Genomic DNA, 23,547 nt, shown 5'->3' with positions numbered 1-23,547 from the left:
GTCCCAGTCTTTACTCATGGCCTCTGAAAAAGCTCAGTGGCCACAGGGAATGCCAGCTCATCGACTATTATAATGACGGCCCTCCCTATTGGTCTCCTTCTCTCTCTGCCCTTCTCACCAGCACACTATTCCAATTGTCCCTCTCTTTCTCTCTCTCTCTCTCTTTTTGATCTGTCTTTCAGCCCTTCTTGCAGAATAAAGGCTGTGTATGATGCAATATTTATGGCAGTGAAAGTTCACAGTCAACAAAATTGCCCATTCCCAAGGCAAGAGTGACCGGATTAATGATTTTATTGTGTAGCAAACTGCAAACAAATGTATTATAATAAATGGTGCATGTTGTATGAGACATCTGTGTTCAGACGAGAACAGCTTTAGCAGTAAATCACAATGTTTTAGTCAAATTAGTTGCAGGTTGTGACTCACCGTACTCCACAAACACAGAAGTGAAAAAACACAAAATCGGGGCAGTGCACTGAAATTGTTGGTGATGACCTTATTAGGGACTAACCTTGAGCTTGTCAAAACGTTCAGTGAGGGAGGACACCTGGTGCTCTCTGTGGCGTCCCACGAGCTTGCAGAGGGCACAAATGAGCTGGTCATCCACCAAGCAGTACATGTTGACCTTCTCGTTCTCATGCTCCAGGCAGGTCAAGCCACGGATGTGGGTGTCTGGCACTGGCTCCACCAAGCGGTGGCTGGTGAAAGGCTTCTTATTGGGGTGTGTTGCACGCAGGCAGCGGTCACAGTACGATACCTCACATGTGACGCAAGTCTTGACGGCCTCGCGTGGCGGATCCTGCTCACAGAACTGGCAGCTGATCCGTGGATCCATTTTAGCAACAACAGCTGGGCTGTGGTTAGCGTTGGTGTGGTTGATGTGATTGGTGTGGTTGGCGTGCTGGTGGGAGTGGCTGGAAGTGGCCGGGCTGCTACGAGCGCTGCCTCCACTTGTGCCACCGCCGCCGCCAATCGTTCCAGCTATTGTACCGCTAATGGTGGCGGTGTAGGGTCGCTGCGGCTGCAGGCGACGGCTCTCGGTGGGAGAATTGGGGCCGCTAAGGGAGGCCTTTTGAAAGCGGTCAATGATGTTCTGCAACGTCACATTGCGCTTAAGGCCCTCCAGGCCGCGGTGATTCAGCGTGATGACGTAACGACAGGTGGGACACTGAAAGGCAGAAATGGATTCGAGGGGCTTGCTGGTGGAGCAGTGAGACACCAGGATGCGGTGAGCACAGTTAAAGCACAGACTGTGGGCACAAGGCAAGAGCAGAGGATCTTCAAACAACTCCAGGCAGATCGGGCAGGTCAGCTCAGACTCCAGTGTTTCCATCTTCAGTTAAACCAATCTAAAGGTGACATCAAATCCCACGGAAGCTGGCCAATTACCTATGTGGAGAATAAATGAAGATATTATCAGTTAAAAAGGCCTCTAATTAGGAATTATATTTCTTCTTGAGCAAGTGAAGGCAAGATAATTTCACTTCTAAAGCACAGACAATTAAAGCATTTTTTTTATTTAACAGGTCATAAAGAAATACACACAAGAACACATTCACCCATTTACCCTGAGCTAGCTGTGAGTGGCTTCATGTAAGTTTGACTGAACTGGACAGATTTAGCAAAAACATCACTATTACACACATTTCCATGTGCTGGTAAATATGACCTCCTCTCCTTGCACAACAACTCATTTCCCTCAGTGGAACCTTTGATGCGATTCCTCTCGCAGAGCTATATAAAAAGAGAGAATACAGGCAGAGGCTGACCGAATCAAAAGAACAGGTTAAAATTAATGGAGTGAACAGCAGAGAAAAGGAGAGACAGATGTCCAGCAGCAGAGGACAGAGAAACTTGTAGAAGGACTTTAACACCTTGACACTTTGTAGCTTTTATAGTAAGATCAGCTTGACTTATCAAGCAACAACTTCAAGGAAATTTTAACTTTTAGCGCATGATCGAAGCAGCAAACGGTGAAAACAGCTAAGCAAGAAAATTGATTTCAGATCCTCCTCCTTGTTCTCCAAGCACTTCAAATCTCAGCACCTTGCGGCCTGCCTATCAAGCTGTCTCCCCTGGGTGGCCTTAAAATCACTGACATGAGAAATCACTAATAACCGCCATCCCTCTCTTCCCCCATGGCTCTCTGTCCTTAAAAAGAAACAAGGCAGGCAGCGTGAAACTGCAGCATTAAACCATGCAACCTCAGAAAGCCGACAGTGACAATTTCACTGAGCAAGGTTGTTCCTAATAGACTGCCCTCGTATCCCCCTGTGGTGTTCTGCAGGTTGTAACTAATTATGATGCTCTAAAACACGCTATGAAGAAAGGTCAGGAATCACAAGGGAGACCAAGTAAGATCTAGACAGATCTACCTTAGTCTTCCTCCAACAATGCAAAAAAAGGGAGAATGTGTTGTGAATGAAACTCATGAGCACGAGTGTTGACAATAAGCGCTTATCAGTAGTTTCATTGAGTAACGGTGCATTCCGCCTGCTGTTTTTCCTAGAATTCCAGGCTTAATAACTATCACTTGACAAAAGTGACTTTAAGCACAGCCTGCCAAACAGCCTTTTTGAAGCACTGACGGCTCTTTGTCGATTCAAACAATGTTATTTGAAACATGGGGGAATATTTTTTAAAGCCTCATAGATGGTTTGGCACAGTGTAAACTGCAAAAGCTTTACAAAGTATTACACATCCCGTTTGACAAATAAAAGTAGGAGTTCCTCACGTGAGAGATACTAAACCAAGCCGACTGTATTGAAACAATTACATGAATATAAATAAGTTGTTGATGCAAGTTCATGTTCTAAAAGCATGCATTGTGATAAGTGCATTTGTTATGAATGCAACCAGTTAAGCTTGAATGCAGAGGGAAAATAAAGTTCACAGCTTCCTGTCAAAGCATGTTGAATCGAGGAGTGACCTGTGGCCACCCCGGCCCACATGTAACAACATCAATGTGCAAAGACTCTGTTCTAACTTGGTAGGGTTCAATTAGTATAATTTCTACAGAATTGTAAAATTATGAACCATGCGTAATCTCTGGAAATGGCAAAATAGAACAGCTGAAGATGAGCCAAAAAAACAAAAACAAAACAAACTGAAAAAGGGAGCTCAAAGGCTTAAACTCGTTTGCACTCCCGAAAGTCTCCACCTCTTCTGCGGCACCAGAAACAATGCCCCAACACTGAGCTGCGTTGAAAGCAAACATGATTTAAGCAGTTGTTGCAGTGCCTGGGAAAGGCACTCAGATGAAGAAAGCAGTTATATGCATGCAGCTGCTTTGTTACAAAATTCATTATCTGGAAAAGAAATAAATAACTACCCTCAGCCAATCATGCAGATATTATGCTGATAAAAGGCAAAGGGCATTGTGCTTGTGTGCGAATAAGTTGAGCGTGTATGGGAAAATACATTTCAGGTATGAGTCTCTGAGTATGCTGTAGTTACATGTGTACATGCACCTAATATCCTCCTGCAATATTTCACCTTGGCTGTTATTTATCAGGTACTGTATGAGGTTGTTATCGCATCGCCCAGCCGTATCTGGTATAAAGAAAAAGCATGTTTAGCAGCGAGGCACCACTGAGTGCACCAACATAATGTTTGGCTTTGTCATGCCAACAGCAGAACAAATTTATCTCCAGCGTATCAGGTTGATAACAAAAAAGGTAGATTACTGGAAATATCTAGAGAAATGGGATGTAGGGAGAAGGTTATGCAGTGAGGCAAGGACAATTTCCAACTTCCAGAACCTGTTGATGGCAGTGAAGGTTGCTGGCCTCAAATGACAAATGGGACATAAGTCTTTAGCTTTGACGCTATATATAACAGCCAGTTACAAATCACAGCTGACCTTTTTATTTATGATTTGATAGAAATATTAAATATACAAGTTTTACTGCTTTCTACTAGTAATCTTAATTCAGAATAGTTGTAAATAAATTTAAAAGCAGATTAGTTCTGAGAACAGACACGGGGTAAGCAACAGATCAGCTGCACTGACTGTTTCAGTGGTATAAATCAACATCAGGAAACATCAGGGTGCAAACATTCATTAAGTGGCTCTGCACAGACATGCACAGATGATCAGTCACAGCAGATCATCTGCCTCCATCTCGCCATGTACCTAGCATGCACTTCTGTCACACTGTCCTCCTTCACTACACCTCAAACCTCCTCTGAGATCTTTCTCTTTTCCTCCTTGCTGACAGCTCCATATTCTGCATCTTCTTCATCCAGTGTATCCACTATCCCTCCTCTGCACATGTCCAAACCCTCTCAGCCTTACCTCTGTACTTTGTCTCCAAACTGCTCAACCTGAGCCGTCACACTCATTTCTAATCTTGTCCATCCTGCTCACCCCCAGTGAAATTCTTAACACCTTCTACTCGGCCCGCTCAGATTTTGCCTCCTGTCTTATCATATATCAGTATTATCATTAGTAGTAGTATATAATCAATCAGGATAGCTGTTACTGCATTTCATCCTTTTTCATCAGTAGTATTTGACAAATTAAACTTAAGGAGAAGTCACACAACAGGCACGGTTCCTTTCTCACTGAAATAAACTACAAGTCACTCTGCAAAGATGCTTTAGGAATGTAAATCTGTCAAGAGAGCTGTATAATAACTAACAAAAGAAAATTGGTTTTCAGATACTAATCAATACTAACAGCAAATCGGATTAGATACTCATTTGCAACAGTATTGACACCAACAGTGTTGCCTTCGCCTCCTCCAGATGATACAGTTTCACACTTCACCACTGCAGACAAGCAGGCACGCGGTCCCTCCTCTCACTAGCAGCTCAAGTAGTAATAAAATGATAATGATAATGCGGGAGCAGCAAACGTTATCAGTCTTGCCTGTCGGTAACATTAATGGATGGTTTTCACTTAACCGGACAAACATTTGTATGTATCTAAAAAGTGCTATGCTCTCTTAAAATCCCATTCTAAAGCTGAGAAAAGTCTACCAGCAACTAGAGAGAAGAGGCACTTGCTAAATCTGATTTGATCAGCAACAAAATCTACTGCCGAGTCACCAGAATCAGTCAGACAGCATTATCTAATTTTTACTTAAAAAAAGCCTCTTAATTCTTTTTATTCTTTTCCCCTTTTTTTGGTATAATAATATTGCGTATTGCACATGTTCCTGGGCATCAGTTTCGACTTTGAAATTCTAGCACCGTGACATCCATAAAACAGAGTCTGAACCCTCAATTATTGAGCACATCAGATCGCATATGAGTGCATGACCATTAAACTGCGTATTTTATCAACATTTAATTCAACTGTTGACTGAATCAGCAGTGTCACTTTATTCCCTAGGACAGAGCTCAGCAGTGTTCCTTATGCTGATGCTAATGTGACTGTGTTTAACGGAGCATGGTGTTATAATTAACACCAAGCTTTAACACACCATCAACAGCCCCATTAAGCTTTAGCTATGTCACTCTGGGGAAACAATGCTGGCTATAATGGGAGTCTCTAAGGGACTCAATTCCTAGCCTCATGGTAAATGCGGCTGCTCTGCAGACAGGCTGGCACACACACACACACACACACACACACACACACACACACACACACACACACACACACACACACACACACACACACACACACACACACACACAAACATCCACAAAATCATAAGCACACACAGCCAGAGCTCCACATTTACAAGCACAAACTCTCTCTGTCTTGTTGTCTCTCTTCATCTGCCATTCTTGTTAAGGTGAAGTGTCCCATCTGGAAGGAGAACAGCTTGAGCTAGTGCTTCAACAAAAACACTCATATCACAGGCATACAGGCACAGTACCGCACAAACCCAAATAAGCACATGTGCACAAAGGCACAAACCTGTTAGGCACTTATCCTGATCTACTACAGTGCGTGTTGTAGCAAAATCTTTTAGTCTTGCTCAGAGCTTTTATTAATGAAGTGAACGAAAAAGAGAAAAAAGAAAAAATGGATGCAACTGATGACTCATTAATCTGCCTAGAGAGATCATTTGATTTAGTATGTGTTTAAAGGCAGACTGAATTTTTCCATCTACATATACGTAAAACCTGTTCCCACGCATTCAGATCCAGCGTTCATGTGGGAGAAGACATAACCTGAAAGAAATGCCCCAAAATAGCAACCACTGACATCACGCTCGCTTTATGTCGCGTCATAATCTGACACTAAAACAACAAAGGAGGCTGTTTATTTAAAAGCGCAGGTTTCACACATCAGTATGGAGAGATGACACTTGTGGAACAAAGATGATTATCCTTGTACAAACAATTTACTGGTAAAAACTAAATTGCTCCCCCGTGAACTGTAGCAGCACAGCTGCAGAGCCAAAACGGGAGCTTAATGGACACTTGATGATGATGGAACGAAGGGGTAATAGATAAAAACAATCACCACACGTAGACCTTTCCCCTAAGGGCAAAAATGCATATCCACTGCAGCGCTTATAAAGACACAAAGGAAAGGCGCGAGCGAGACAGATGCTAGACATCTATCAAACACTTTCTTTGAGAATGAGAGCAGAATGAGAGACAGATGTGGACACCACAGACGAGCGGTCGTTATTATGTTTATAACGACGCTACTTTCTGGTGTCATTCAAATCTAACAGAGCGTCACCTCCTTGCAAATATGGAGAGAAAACATGCTAATGACAGATGCAATCAAACATATATCATTTATATATATATATATATATATATATATATATCATAATAAGATGCTCTTCTAGCTCTCGGTTCCTACTCCAGTGCAAGCTGCTTTCACTGATGCAACTGACACACTGTGACAATCTGCAGTGAATCGCCACTTTTCATTGTCAGATTGACAGTGTTTACAAAACCCGCACACCCCCACACAATCCTCCACCTGCACTCCCGCTACTCTCTGTACTATAAGTGTCCCTTGAATCTAGTATCTATCACCAGAGGCTGTTGATCACAGGCTTATCGCAGCGAAAGGAAGCGGAGCAGAAAAATCACATGGTTGAGGTTTGAGGCTCCAGAGAGCAAGACAGCAGTAAACAACAACACCAGGGGTTCAGCGGTCTTCCTTTTGGAAGGGCTTTAGAAAACACATCGTGAGACACTGGCATGTTTATCCCCGTGGGATGCTGGAGAAAAAAAAAGAAAAAAGAAAAGAAACCCACAACATGTGCATGGCAACAATGCTGTCACATCACAAAAAACTTTCCTAATGATTAGAAATGGTTCTCAAAACCCTTTTGCTAATCGCTTATACTGCTTGGAAAAAGAGTAGGAGGGAGAAAAGTTCAAGCTCACTGCAAAGTGGAGGAGGGTGAATAGTTTGATAAGTTACCCATTTGAATTGCATTAGAAGGCTTAGAGTTATATATTATCGTGTGTGGCTGCTTTGACAGACAGGTGGGTGCCTTCGACACGGCATTCTCGGCATCAGCTCGGCTAATCTGACTCAATGACCTGGACCTTTCACCTGTGTTTGTGGTATTAGTGCCTTTTATGGCATTTTAATGCAGCTAGATGATAAATAATGTTTTTGTCTGTGATTCAGTCCACCCAAGAAAATTATACTTTAGTTTTGGAAGGAAAATGAAGAAAGAAAATAGCTTAAACGTGGCACAACAAGGTGGAAGCTTGATCTCTCTCTCTCTCTGGCTCTGCATAGTGCCTTTCTCACGTCAACAAGGACATTTCATTCATGACTTTTACGGCGTAACCAAATGTCACGCCTGGAGCCAACACGCGTGTTTTTACAGAGAATGACTGGCCTGTTTGTGCGGTGCTAAATCACAAAGCCCCACACACTTTGGCGAGGCTGCACAAATCAGCAGGACGGAAAACAGTAACCCAACATAACACGGCTGTATGACTGCTTTCATTAGTGGCAGTGTTAGCAAACACAACTCTCAGGCCCTTCCCATGGCATTTACCATAATCACCTCAGCTAAGCATTTAAACCAAAATGAAACAGGACTTTGTTTGAGTAGATTCAGTGGAATTCAGTTGCATTAGTGGACTGAAATCCTGACATTTTAGTGGGGAATTAATTTTAACAGGGTTAAAAAATACCCCACGCATAAGACACATGTCACGACCGGTTACTGATGACTTGTGCCAGAAATCAAGAGACTTATTCATTATTTTAGAAAAAGGAAATACGGCAGCTCCAAATGTAAGAGCCCTCAAGTTGACCTGAACACACCAAAACTGTACATATGATTATATAAGTGGGATCAAGCAACACATGCCATGTGCTTCAGTGAGCTTCTTCTTGGGATAATAATAAATATTTAGACCATCAAGTCCAGCCTTCATTTTTATCATGTTTTCATCCCTTCTTCTTCTGACTCTCACTCTTCCGCCCACCTCCACAGGCTCAGTTTTTCCTCTCTCTTCCTCCCTTTCATTCCTGCTTTTTCCTCTCTGCAGCAGACCTCAGGAGCAGGCCGGTTTCATCAAACATGTGATTCCTATTCATAGAATGTAAACAGTAATCCAGCCAAGCTGGTGTTTCCATTTCACATTCAGTACAGTTGAGCAGACGGACTTAAACTTAACCCCCTCACTGCTACAGCTGAGACAGCAACGACTCCAGAACAAAATAAATCTACGTCACTTCTCTGTGGGTCTATCCATCCCGACTGGTAAACGTGTTCAGCAAGGAGCCTACATCCACAAAGTGAATACTACACAGCAATTATTTTAATCTCAAAATTTGGCTCAAATGCAAAACCAATATTTTTTATTTGAATCACTTTTTAATTGCTTATCAAGCACCTGACAGGCCTCAAATTCAGCCAGCACAGGGCACCAGTAAGGGCAGTAGCTCACTGCCAGTTAACTTTTCCCATTCCCAGTTTACCAATGTTAGTCCTTTGTTTGAGGAAAATATGCCTGGGACTCAGAGAAGAGGTTATCACAGTTCACCTCACTAACCCTCAGCGGATCTTGTGGAAACTCATTATTAATACTTTATGGAATAAGTCATAATAGTGCCAGCATTTCAGCATAAATTAAGCCGGTAGCATTGAAAAACGGCGTTTAGCTTAGTTATTAATGTGCTTAATGGCATCCAAATTAAGTTGCAGACATTGGTATAATTTGTCATTAGTAACAGCATATACTAATAGCATGTACTGCAGATATAGAACATTTGTCAACACAGCATGTCTTTGTGTGTAGAAGAGGAAGAAATAGGGCTAAAAGGTGAAAATGCGGTATGTTTTTTAATGCAATTTAACTGTTATTTTTCATTTCCTGTTCTTATACACTTTTATCAAACTATTTTATTATCTTTCTTTAGGATTTGTCATTTGTTCACCTACCTGTAGGACAGAGGAATCGGTAGAGCCTGAAACACGCATCGTTAGATTGTAATGTATGGGGTACTTTGACGGACTAGAATAGTCCCATAATGTTAGGAATAAGACACAGGGATACCACAGCCAAATGTTCTTTGCTGGTGTTGTCACAGTCGGGGAATTTGTCATAGTGCTACTGAAGAAGCTAAAACAAGCTTGCATTTTAATCCAAAACATAATCTTTTCCTAAATCCAATCGGTAAGTTTTTTGACCTAAGCCTAACCAGACACGAGTCCTAGATGGGACACAAACACTTGTATTCTGGAATAAAGTCCATTAGTTTAGGCCACTACTACACCATCTGTCTCCTAACGTGGTGTACTTTGTCAATCAGATGCTACACTGAAGTATCAGTGTTTGACTAGTGTTTGTTTTATCCATATGGTAAAATGCTGGTTAATGTTGACTGGCCTGGGTGCACATGTTTCAGCAGCACTCATTTTCATTACCATATTTGTTTTGCTGTCAGCGGTGCTGATGAGGGCTCTATTGTGTGAAGGACATTTACTGATGCAAGACACTGAAAATAAAACAAACAATCAACTCTTGTGAAGTCCAAGCCTGAGCCAGACTTGCTAATTGGTTTAATGTATTTATACATGAAAGCAGACTGAAATGAGATTTTCACAGAGTTGTGACAGTGAATAGAGCACACCTCATATCCTTAACTCTCTGCTTAATACTTCTGCCTGTTACAGCTTGGCAGCCTGTGGGTAATAAAGTTAATAGTGTCAGACGTCGTCTCATCAGCTCTCCGAGGCTCTTTTGCTGTGGTAGAGAGCCTTATCAGGCCTCAACACAACACTGGAGCAACCAGGCCCCTGCCTCTCTTCATGCTGCTTCCATTATTCATGTGCATTTGCCCAGGTGAGAACAAACCCAAGGATCAGAAGTTGGCAGAACAGCTTATTAGATATTTAGACGCAGTGGCGTGTGGTGAGAGCAAAGACGAAATAGAGAGAGGGAACAGAGATACCACTAACAGTCAACAAAAGCAGAAATATAATAAGTAAGCAGGGTTCAATCCACTCGCAAGTGTTTATGTTGTTAACGACTGACCTTGACAATCAGGCTCATGAGGCAAGAAGCTGGTCTGTCTTATCCTCACTGTGTTATTTAGTTTCAGTACCCTCTTCTCCCCACCTTACTTTAAAAAAACAAAAGTTTTAAATTCTGAAATATACTTTCTTCTCATTTTCAAAGCCAGTTCCCTGGAAACACTGCGAAGGGTTCTGTTTTATCTTTTAGGACTTACCAGCAATCCACAATAATGAATATCTTGGAGTGAAACAATGCCCCATACATGCATTCGTGAAACAAAAACGAGTGAATGATTCATAGGCACACAATGCAGAATCCAAGGAAATCTATTGTTCTTCCAAGTTTGTCTGCTAGAAAGCAAACAAACTTGCCTCCGCTGACACTTGACACCAATTCTTCTTCAATTTTTCTATATTTTTATTTGACTCTGTGCGTGTGTATATATGTGCGCAACAGCACAGTGCCAAGTTAATGGCTAACCTTTTACTGGAATTTTCTATAAATATGGTAATTTACTTCACACCGTGTGAAAAAGCAATCTACGCACCACATAAGCGACACTCTGAGTTTGTGAAAAGAGGATATTTTATGCTGGAAATTGCATTCTTGGCCCCTGTATACCTATATGAGACTGGAAAAACTGTCAAGAAAACAATAGGCCTCTGTATGAAGATTGACGATATATTTGTGAAAAGTTTTCCCATTGTGAAAACAGCTGACAGCTTAAAGCGCATGCTATTTGTGCTCTAAATGAGAAGGATAAGTGATCCGTAAGGTGCCGGCCACTTTATCAACATCTTGTCAAGCTATACCAGTAAATGATGTTATCCGTGCTGTTGTTATTGATTCTAGTAGTCAGATACCCAGGTCAATAAGTCCTGACAGCTTATATGACAGCTTTTGTTCTTAAGAAATCTCTCTAAGGGGAAAAAAATTATACTAATACGCTGTCCTATTGAACTACAATGGATTTGACTACTTGAAAATCACAGTTGGAGCTGCTCTCCTCTTCAAAGTAGTAATTTTGCAAGATAAAAACCAACATTTTTCAGGAGGAGAATAAACTATACCCTTGCAGCTACAGCTACAGATTCTGGCAGTGTGTCATGATAAGACTGAGATAAAGAAACACAAAGCTCCAAACACAAAATGCCTTTCTGGTGAATGTGTGTGTCCTTGTGGTTATGTGTTGCCACATGTGCATGCAGTTTCCTAAATCTGCTGAGACCAGCAGCTGGTGTTCGGTCTTTCAGGCTGTTTGTGGAGCCTGCAAACAGAAGGAAATACATTTATACGCCTGATTCAAAAGGCGTATAAATTCCCAATCTCCCTCGGGAATTTTCTGCCGTTTACATCTGCGCTGTTTACATTCCACCAGATGCTAATGCTAAGCTAGCGTTAGCACAATTGAGCAGCAGCATCAATAACAGCCTGGTAGCACACCCGGACAGTGTCTTTATTGCGGCTGGGGATTTTAACCACGCGGACCTGAAATCTGTACTTCACAATTTCCACCGTAATGTGAAGTGTGCTACCAGAGGAGATAGAACGTTGGACCAGGTGTACACCAACATGGCGAATGCGTACAGAGCCCAGGCTTATCCCCACCTGGGTCTGTCAGACCATCTCTCCCTTCTGCTACACCCAATATACACACAAAAGATCAAGAGCACTGGGATTACAACCAAAACCGTGAGAACATGGCCGCAGGATGCTATTCCGATGCTTCAGGACTGTTTCCACTGCACAGACTGGGATGTATTCAAGGTGCAGGACACTGACAATCGTGTCGCATTGGACAGTTACACCTCCACTGTCTTGGACTACATCTGTTTCTGTGTGGACAATGTAACAACTTGGAAACGATTCCGTGTGTTCCCTAATAATCCACCCTGGATGACACACGGAGTTCAACAACTTATTCGAACAAGGAACAACGCTTTCAAATCCGGGGACCAGGAGGCATACAGTGCTGCCAGGGCCAACCTGAGAAGAGGCATCAAGACTGCCAAGCAGCAGCACAGGAGGCGTATCGAGGCCAGGTTTGAGAACAACACAAACCCAAGGCAGGTCTGGGAGGGCATCAGGGCTATCACGGACTACAAAAGAAGAACACCATCACCCTCAGCCGACAGTTCTACTCTGGCTGAGGATCTAAATCTCTTTTATGCCCGTTTTGACAGGGAGAACACCGACCCTGTCCTGTCCCCTCTCCCCTCAACCGACCCTGCTCCGGTCCTGAGCACTCATGAGCTGAGGCGTGTGTTCCGGAGCATTAACACCAGGAAGGCGGCCGGGCCGGATGGAGTGCTGGGCCGGGTGCTAAAAGACTGTGCTGCGGACCTGGCGGACGTCTTCACCTCTATATATAACACCTCGTTGTCCTGTTCACTGGTACCATCCTGTTTCAAAGCAGCAACCATCGTTCCCATCCCAAAACAGTCAAATGTCACATGTCTGAACGATTTCAGACCTGTGGCACTCACCCCCATTCCCGCCAAATGCCTGGAGAGACTGGTCATTAAACACATCAGAGCTGCTTTTCCACCATCCCTGGACTCGCACCAGTTTGCATACAGGGAGAACCGGTCAGCCGAGGATGCGATCGCCACAGTGCTGCACACATTACTGAAGCACTTGGAACACAGGAACACCTATGCACGGCTCCTCTTTGTAGACTACAGCTCGGCTTTTAATACCATCCGGCCATACAAACTCCGTCCCAAACTCCACCAACTGGGACTTAACTCTTCTCTGTGCAACTGGATTGTGGACTTCCTCACTAACCGTAGACAGAGTGTCAGAGTGGGTAAGAACACCTCTTCCACCCTTGTGGTCAACACCGGTGCCCCTCAGGGGTGTGTTCTGAGCCCTCTGCTATACACTCTCTTCACCCATGACTGTATTTCCTCCTGCGCGTCCAATCTCATTGTTAAGTTTGCAGATGACACTACAGTGCTCGGACTTATATCCAACAATGATGAGACAAACTATAGGACAGAGGTGCAACAACTAGAGTCATGGTGCCACGACAATAACTTGGTCTTAAACACCAAAAAGACCAAGGAGATCATTGTAGATTTCCGGAAGAGGGGTCATAACAACCATCTGCCTCTCTTCATTGGCAGTGAGGCGGTGGAGAGGGTGAGCAGTTTTAAATTCTTGGGGGTAACTGTGACCGAGGACCTGTCCTGGGGCAACCATATCACCTCAGTTGTACGGAAGGCCCAACAGCGCCTCTACTACCTGAGGAGACTGCGGAGCGCACACATTCCCAGATCTCTGATGTTGAACTTCTACAACTGTGCCATCAGCAGCGTTCTGACGTATGGATTTCTAGTGTGGTTCCCCAGCTGCACCAAGGCCGATCAGCAAGCACTCCAGCGGGTGGTGAAAGAAGCTGGCAGAATTATTGGAACAAGTCTGCCAGAGATCAGTAATATCTTCCCCACTCGCTGTCTGAGGAGGGTGCACAGTATCCTGCGGGACCAACATCACCCTGCGCGCCACCTTTTCCATCTGCTGCCCTCAGGGAGAAGGTACAGGTCTATACAGGCCAGAACATCCAGACTGGCCAACAGCCTGTATCCACAGGCTGTGAGGCTCCTGAACTCTCTGCCCCCCTCTCACGGACAATAACCATATCCAAGTTCTTAATAGCAATGAACTGGTCTGCATTGGTGCATCATATCTTTATTCTCTTTCCCCTCCTGCCCCCCCCCCCCTCTTTCTTAAATAGATAACTATCATATCTGATATCATATCTCACAGTACAATAATATTGAATGGGTTGCATTGTTGTATTTTGTCATGTTTCTCAGGTCTTTGTCTGAATTTCTACGAACATTAAGGATTGTCTTATTGCATTGGAGTCACACTGGGTTAAATATGTACACTTGGGTTTTAAGGGGTATTTATTATTTTCTTCTTTTTTTTGGGTTGTATGGAAGCCCCAAACGCAATTTCATTGTTCTTGACAATGACAATAAATAAATAAATACTAAATACTACAGATTGAAGACCTGTTGGAGTTATCTCAGCTGAAACATCTGTAACCCCATCACTTACAGACAGAGCAACTAACCTTTTTTTAAGGATCACTCTTTCTTTCTTTCTTTCTTTCTTTCTTTCTTTCTTTCTTTCTTTCTTTCTTTCTTCCTTCCTCCAGTCTCAGTTAGGTGGATGGAAAAAACAGTGTGAAATGGCAAATAGAATGAAGTGCCACCTTTAATGCGACACTGCACGCTGCACTTTGGAGGGCCCTGTTTTCCCAGATGTGCATAAGCTGCATTTATCTAAATGCAAACGGGAAGTTTTTCATGACAGTTAAACTGAGTTACAGTGAGAACAGACTGCGTGAGTCACTTTAGTTCAAAGTCCGTACATTCCCCCAAAACATAATGCATCCTGGAGGGCCATTTGCCAGTTCTACTGTAGTAGATGGTCTCATTAATAAACCAGGAGGTGTCTGTAAAGTGTTACTAGGATGTTCAGTTATTCATGGTTGCTGGGTGTGAGGGAGAAAGAAATATGAACTACAGAAGTGAACCAAAAAATATGAAAAAAAAAAAAAAAAAAAAAAAAACACCCCACAGTGAGGTCAAAAGAAATCAGAACAAAAATAAATCACTCACTCAGAATGAAAACAAAAAGAGCAATAAAGACGGAGAATGGAGAAGGGAGGAGAGGTGGGAGACCTTGCCATGACTGTGACCCCAGGGAGGGGGTTCCTGTCCTCTATCACGCTCTACAAAGTCAGAAGCTTCTATTTATACAGCACTGTAATGTTTGGCATTTCCTTCGAGGGGGAGGTGAATATGAGCCATTGTTTTCCTTGGCTGCCATTCGATTGGCTCAGCATGCTCCATGCATTGAAATGTCAGCAGCTTATAGCTCTATTTGTTTGATTAGCTCTATTTATCACTGATAAGTGATCATTTGTTCATTCTCAAGATGGGAAATCTTATTATTGTTAAGGGTGAAAAGACATGCTGATTGATAGCACAATGAATGAGCCCTGACAGCCGCTTGATAAATTTAGTTTCCTTAATCTCTTGTGAAATATTTATGGGAAGTGTTGTAGGCTGCCAATGTGTATATCACAGCACAACTGTCAAAAGACAGATCTGAGCTCGCTGATTGCAGGAGTACCAACAATGATGTTGCAATGATATGCAACATATAATCATTGCAAACTCACTCGCAGTGCAGAGTAGTCACTCTCAAACTTAAGCAGTCAACTTTGCTCGCAAGAAGGGAAATACTAACACTGGGATTCCGACCTGATCTCACAGAAAGAAAACGGATGTTCAGGAATGTGTGACAGCACTCAAATCTCACATTTACCTCCACCTTACCCTTCCTGGTTTTTAATGAAACCTTAGTAAAACTCCTGGCGAGACTAATGGCTCACTAACTATGTAGCCCGACTGATTTATCACTGGTCCGATATTAACGGCCGCCATTAGCTATTTTGTAAGTATCTGCATTTATAATGACAGATAAAAGAAAACGTTAAAAAAAGACATGGAAAAAACACCCTTCAATCTTGCTATGGGTGTTGACATTCAACAGTTTTTCTAACAAAGGGCAACCTGCAACTTCCTCGTTGCTCCTGGAATGCTACAAACAGCGCAATCTGAGCATCCTGGCAGAGCGTAAACAAGGAAATAAATACTGACACGTAAGAAATGCTTTGTGTTTCTCAAAGAAAAAAAAAAAGAAGAAGATATGCTGGCTGATACATCAGATTTTTATACTGCCAAATATAGTAATGGTCTTAAAAATTCTACATTGATCAGGCTCTAATACTGTGCAGATTTTGCAAAAATGAGATCTTAAATAGCTTTATTATAAAAATACAAACACATCTGCTGTGCCAGAACACATTTAAAAACATTAGGTCAGACTCTATAAAAGTCTGTACTATCAATTAGAATAAATAGAAATGAGCCTCGTCTTTCCTGTTGGTTGGACTTGCCTGAGCTAAGATGGAGTTAGTGCTCTAAAGCATTCCGAGTAACTAGTTTGTGAAAACAAAACAACATTCCCTCCTCAGTGTGGCCCCACGAGCAGAGCTGACACAAATCAATAGGTATTTTGTTAAACAATAGCTTTGCCGGCATTTTAAAAAAAGCCAGTCCCCAGGGCACTGCAAACCCACACAAAATAATTGGGAAAGTTAACAATAGCCACTGCTATACCAACACGGAACTGAACCTATGGCCAGGACACTTAAAAATCAGTCAAATAAAATTCCCACTTATAATTATGCTGGCTGTATGTTCAGCTGCAGTGAAGTAACTAGCAGTTTGTAAATAAACCCTTCCCTGGAAACAGTGACAGATAATCTCTTGCAGAGGTTCTAAAGAGCATCAATCATTCCTAAAGAAGTCGTTTAAGTAGGAGGGTGTTCCTTAAAAGCACCTGCTGGGCAGATCACTGTGTATGATAGAATTATGTACGTGTCTATATGTGAGTGCATGAGTCAGTCGTGTTTTTTTCCTCCCTCCTCTAACCCCCTTAACTTTTTGTCTTTGCTCTTTGATCTGTACAGCTACGAACCCTCCCCAGAAACCCCCAAATAACCTCGCGGCTCAAAAATCTTTTTTCACGCCTCCTCCTGTTTACACCTACCTTCTTGATCTTTCTCTTTATAGTTATTCCCTCTCTCCGCCTGCATTTCCATTTCCAATCCCTCTATTTTTATCACAGCGGCATCCGGGCTTGTGCTGCAGAGATTATAGTGTTCATTATTGCAAGCAACACACCTGAGTTAAATGGCCACGAAGTGAAGAGCGCAAGGATTTGTGTTACAAGTTTCCAGAACAATTGGAACAGTTTGAAACAACTTCCAATGCAATGGCACCTGAAACAGTTGCTGTAAAGTTAAGAAAAAAAAATCAAAAGAAAACCAGAAGAACTTTCAAGAACTAGTATCTAGTAACAAATATCTTCCATAATCTACTATAACAGAAAAAAAGACCCAGAAAATCTTCAAAGCATTTTGTTCACATATGACTTTTAACTCCCCCCAGCTCATGTCATTCCCCGGGCAGAAGTCTACACCTTCACAATATCCATAGTTTCTGCTTCCAACAGACAGGAGGTGTGGAACACTTTACCCAATAGACAGGCCTCTTGGGTGGACAGCATGACGTCAGAACTGGGCCCAGATTCTGGATCCTGCTGCCAGCAGGTGAGATCATAGGAAACATCTGTACCAACATAGGCAGCTGACTGTTAACTAGTGTGGATGAAAATTGGCCGCCTCCTCCTCAGCTGTTCTCAGCTCTCCTTTTCCAGTTTTGATCTGGTGTTTCTTACACACAGATCAGGTCAACACGACAGGTCACAGTCCCACCCTTGTTTTGTTTAGTCTGCACCACCATGCAACTATATGTAATCTGTAATGTATAAATACAGCACTTGCTTATATCAGAATGTCATTAGTGTTAGTTGAAAAGGTTTGCATTCCTGTTAAGTGACACAGAGACAGAAAAAAATACAAGCATGGACATTGCCAACAGAAAGAGGAATATAAAGACGGGACTTGGCACTTCATGTTACGTACTGCATATAGAATTTGGCACAATACATGTTTACATGTGCGAGCAGCCAGAGGTTTAAGTTCTCTCACCACTCAAGACTTGTTTTGCCCATATTTTCAAGTTTAACTCAAAAGCTCGTAAGCTCAATCTGTTAGCTCTGAGATATTAGTCTGTAAATCATCCACTAAGGCTCGGTTATAGATGAAACGCTTGGAGGTTGGACAAGTCAGTAAAGTATGGGCTGGAGCTCACATAATGATAAGGATGGACAATATATTTGAACTGAAGCTCTGATGGGTTCTTGAATGCAAACTAATTAACATCTATGATGCCTCCCGCCACAGCATATATACTGATGCTTGCCAGACCAGAGTTAACAAAATGAAGACAGTGGAGTGGAGCACTGAACAGCAGCACACAAGCACACAATTCAGCACTTTACAGAAGTGTGCCCAACACTTGTAGCCACAATTTTGTGATTATGTAACCTTCTATATAGTCATTTTTGTTTCAACAGCACAGTGCACTGTTTTAGATTACCAAGGCTTTTTTCCCCGTGCTAGCACTGCAATACAGAAGCTCCTCTGCCTGTGTTAAGATATAACGTTAACAAAACTATAATAGAGCACATAGATGGCGCCGCAGGACTTTCATGCTAGCACAAGAATAAAACGGCATTTTGGCCGGGAGAAGAAAGTTAAGCAATGTGGTGCCATGCATGAGTACTCTTTGCTGATCTACATGCAGAGCAAATATATCTGGGAGACAAGCTATGCCTCCCTTGGCAGGGACCTTCATTGCACTGAGTGCACTGAAGAGATCAAAGGAGTCTGGAGACAAAGACAGGAGGCAATCTGTCACACCATACATCCATCCATGCGATGTAGGTCTCAACTCCAAGATTTATTCCGCAGATCAATACTATATCACACAGAAACTATTTTCTTTAATGAATGATCCGCAGTCAGACTTGGCAATCTTTTAGTCTCACTCGGTCCCTCTACTCTTTACAACTAATTACCACCACCTTCACATATGCATGGTTAATTTCAATCCCCATCGCCCTCACTGTAGCTACAACTACACAAGTGAGTAATTTTTCCACAAGATTTATCTGGCCTTTGACCAATATGAATAATGTGAAGAAACTGAACAGCTGTACAGTGGGAGAGAGGCAAAGAAAGAACTAGAAATTCTTTGCAACACACATCTTTTTTTGTTATCATTTGATATACAATGATCAACAGCATGCTTCTCTTCTAAAACAATGGGCAGCAGGCCCTGCTAGTTCACCTGTTTTGACACTTTCCATTTAACATAGGTGCTTGTTGCAGATTCCTGTGGTTTTGTTAATGGCACCCTGAAGTGCATTTGATGCTGTGCACCCATCACAAAAGCATATCCTCTAGGGTGTTATTACTAGTGCAAAATGAACACGCAAAAAGACCTTTAAAAAATCGTAAAGCAATAACTGAAATATATAGCAGGCTATTTAAACCTAAACCTTGTCTGCCTCTACATTAGCCCCAACATTTGTCAATACAAAACTGTTTTCTCAGCTCATTTACTGCGCATATATGCAAAAACAACACAGCTGAAGGTAGAAACTCAGGAGCACACAGTTTATTAAGCGGGCCATGTCTGCTCGCTAAGATGATTCATTTGAACTGTTTTAGAGAATTAGAGGAATTGCTGTGTTCTAGATTTGTTGCAGAAAGCTGGAATGCTGAAGGGAACAAGAGAGCAGAGGGGATTTTAAAACATCCCAAGTTCAGATGCATGGCTTCACTCCGTATATCCCTCGACTGCACAAAGCTGGCCACCTCTGTGCAGACGCACAAAATGGTACAAGCTACCACTTACTGTCTGTCATGTAGTTCAGATGAAGTTATGTGCTTTAAGGTATATTACTGGCAGCTATACCAACTTCAGATTAACAGGTGGGCTAATTCAAAATCTGATCAAGGTGATCGGGGCTTGACATGCAACTGCTGCAATCTCGAAAATCAAAGGAGACCTAACAGGGCTCATTCTAAACTGATGAACACAAATCTGGTCTCCAATGATTTTTACAGCTTTAGTGACTTTAAAGAAATACCATATAACTCACAAATCACTTGAAATGAAATAAAAAAATGGCCAGAGGACAATCAGAAGTATTTTAGAAATTCAGCACATTAGGAAGTAAGAACAAAGAGAAACACGTCTACTGCTTTATTCTTATATTAAGTGAACTAACCCTCAGCATTGCAGGGGAGGCTCTGGTACCAATATTGTCCATATTTTTTGGCAGCAGCAATGTCGAGCTTTTTCAAATCCAAGACATGACCGTTACACGACCTAATCCATTAAACCTTGTTGAATGAATCACGCTTGCTGCATCTCCCTTGATCCATTAAATTTAATCTTACAACATGCATCACTGGACAACAAGGCTACCACCTTTCTTTTAATTCTTTTGGCTGCCCACAGTGAATAGACAGAAATGTATACACAACAGCCTAAGCAAAAGAAGCTGATAGAAAGTAAAGCAGGCATAACAGTGAGCTTTGTGATGTAGGTTCCCGTACCGACAGGGAACAACACCCACTTTTTCCTCTGAGATAGAAAGAGTTAGAAGGGGAGAGAAATAATAAGAAGGGAAGGGAGGAAGGAAGAGGGGGAGGGTGATAAAGTGAGAAACAGGAAAACAATCCTAAAGATAGAAAATCAGTCAGGAAAGTGAACACATGGCATTTGAGAGTGTAACTAGCAGCCAGGAGCATTAACTGCATTCTTGTCTGTTTGAGATGGAAGCGTACATGAGTATGCTGATGTGTAATCAGTCTGATGAGCCATGTTGTCTAATGGCAGGAGACAGTCAGCGCCAAGGGTTTAAGAGAAAAAAAAAAAAGAACTGGGAAAACTTCTGCTAGAGGAATTGCAAAAGCCTGATTGGGTTTCAGCTTTTAGTCCACCCTATTGTGGTTTTGCTTCACGCAAACTGGTGGCATAGGCACAGAGAGGGTGAGTGGAGAGGCAGTGAGTAGCAATCTGGAAAGCAGGATTTGAGATTTAGCACGGAGGGACTGATTCGAGTAAAGGTTGAAGAAAAACAACGCAAACTACTACAGACGTATGACCTGACAGGCACCTATCACATAACAGTAGTTACTTGTTAGTGCTGCAAAACACTTCAGCAGCCTAACAAGAAGCACATTTCCTCATGCTGTCAGCTGAGCTCAGCAGGATTATTAGAAGTCCAGGATAATGTTTGGCATTCAGCACTGCGTGAGATGAACGATATGTAGCGACACTTAAACACAATGTTGTCTGTGTATTTCATCCCAGTTTGTTGGGCTATTAATTTTGGGGCACAAGTTCCCTTCAGTGCTACGGTGGCAGAGATTGGATTTAGCTAAAATGAAAAAGTAAAGGCTTAATTTGTGTAAGTGTAGCACGCATATTGCTATCAAAGTATAGAGATTTAAAAAAGAAAAGAAATTCTATTAATGTTAAAAATGTTCTCTTAGCGAGAGTGCTACAAAAATGGCATTTAAAATAGGGGAAAAACTTATTTCAATCGGGTTCATTACTGGTTACCAGAGAGTTCCACAAAATTTTCAAAACAAATCAGGTTGATGTTTCTCGCTTGGATGAATCTCTATTGCTCTGAAAAGCACGAGGATGCAATAAGGACCCCTTGTTTATAGTCTATCATTCACCCCGGGACAAGATAAACTGCAAAAATCTCGAGCGTCTGTGTTTCATGGATACACTACAGCTCGCGAAATGAGCCTATAAAACCCTTTAAATAAACATAACCATAATACAAGACTCTCTGAAGCTGAATCACTCTAATAAACAGTATGCCATCATATGCGCAGCAGGGGTATCCAAACTAAAGCTCGGTTATCTTAAGCTCTGATGGGAGTTAGAGGCACTTTGGAGCACACTACGTAAATGCTTTATTTACCCATCTTTCCCCCTAAATTACCCTCGTAAGCAAAAAATGCCGTTTTAATCTAATGTTAGACCACCAATGAGTGCATACACTGCTGTTGCCTTAACTTGCCACATACACAAATCTGCACGTACAGTATATTATCAGATGGGGACACACGGACGTGGAAGCTTCTGAGAAAACCTGTCCCAGCACTAATGTCTAAGTTTGAGCATTATTACCAGCAGCCTACCTCAGACATGTTCGTGCGCGTATGGCTCGGTTCCATTCAAGAGAAAGCTTACACAAACGCGTAAAGAAAAATCCCATAGATGGCTGGGAAAAGCACCACCGGTTCCCGTTTCTATTTCCGGGCGCTTCTTTCTCCCCCGGCTTGTCTGAGCGTTCCCACAAACCTGAACCCCCACACAGATAGACCGAGTCAGACACCTCTGAGCGCGGAGGGGAGGGGTTTCAGACACCTACCAGCTTTACATGCCCACTTCTCTTTTCTTCTGTCATCTTGAGAGAAGCCCCGAAACGAAAGAAACACAGAAGGGTGGACAGGGAGGGGATGAGCCGAGCCGGGGTATTGAAGAGTACTCCTTCACGTCTGTTCCACAAAGCGCACAGCGCGGCGCAAAGCAAAAACACCAGTCCGGTGCCGTTCAGTCAGTGGGCTGCACCGCTCCGCTGGCGAGAGCTCCCAGGCAATTGGAATATTCAACTTTGGAAAAATGAGAGAGGGAAAGAGAGCGAGACAGAGAGAGAGGGAGAAAGAGAGATGGGAGGGAGGCAGACAATCACAGGAAAGCGGCTCCTCCTACTCGAACAATACAAAAAGCGAAAGGCAGCAGATAGAGGCTTCAGTGCGTTAAGCTGAACAGCTCTGGGCACCAGTAGTAACACGTCTAATAACTAACTGAGTGTGCGCTCCAACGGCAGACCACGCGTCACAGTTTTACACATTTTATTGGATAATCAGATCAAAGCTCGAGTGGGCAACAAACTGTCGATTCAAGAAGCAAACTTACCTGACCAGTAACAGTGGGTCATACATTCAGATCATACACGGGTAATGCACAAATGATGGCATTTTTATTTCCAGCCTGCACGACAACTGAATTAATGCCCACAATCGCGCTTCATTTTTTTTATATATTCTTGAAAATGATGCAACACCGAGTAATAAAAGCAGACCCCAGATATTAAATATCGCGCATCCTTCATTGTTATCAATAAGTAGCGCCAAGTTCGACTGCAAAAAGGCCCAAAGGCAGCAATTAGAATATTCATAGATTTCAAGTTGAGCAAAAGTGGTTCGCGAAAATGGATGTATCACACATTAATTTCCTGGATTAATTACAAGATTGTGTGTGTGTGTGTGTGTGTGGGGGGGGGGGGGGGGGGGTGTTTGTGGGGCCATCCGAAGAAAAGCCAGTGTTATAACGTGAGTAATACTCCTGCATCATGGTGTGTGTTTCGTGCTTAATTGCATATATCCCATATTGTTATTGCAGCATTGCTTTCGTATTTCTACATCATACACAAGGGAGAAGCACATGCCAAAAATATGCCAGACTATTGCTCTAACTTTGTTCCAAAGAGGTGGGTGTGCTGTCTGTGCCTGCAGGTGTGTGTTGTGCTGCTTTGTGTGTCTGT

The 23,547-nt window shown here is 42.6% G+C and overlaps 1 protein-coding gene across 6 annotated transcripts in view; it reads right to left on the bottom strand.

Annotated features, from left to right (window-relative positions):
- Positions 1-23,547, bottom strand: part of mid2 (midline 2) — a 163,719-nt gene that overhangs the window by 87,299 nt on the left and 52,873 nt on the right. For 3 of the 6 annotated variants that reach the window (XM_085430969.1, XM_085430977.1, XM_085430961.1), the window contains one exon: positions 512-1,389. In XM_085430969.1, coding sequence (XP_085287095.1) covers positions 512-1,333 — 822 coding nt within the window. In that variant the 5' untranslated portion in view covers positions 1,334-1,389. Of the gene's footprint in view, positions 1-511; positions 1,390-22,138; positions 22,303-22,371; positions 22,787-23,547 lie in introns of those variants that run through there. The other 3 variants (XM_085430953.1, XM_085430994.1, XM_085430986.1) reach the window with 2 other exon arrangements.

This window comes from Copadichromis virginalis, linkage group LG2 (genome assembly GCF_057382275.1).
Source record: "Copadichromis virginalis isolate Kocher_CV1m ecotype Utaka linkage group LG2, C_Virginalis_male_GT1.1, whole genome shotgun sequence".
NCBI lineage: Eukaryota > Metazoa > Chordata > Actinopteri > Cichliformes > Cichlidae > Copadichromis > Copadichromis virginalis.
The sequence above is the reverse complement of the archived record's forward strand: the minus strand, read 5'-3'. Positions and strand labels throughout refer to the sequence as shown.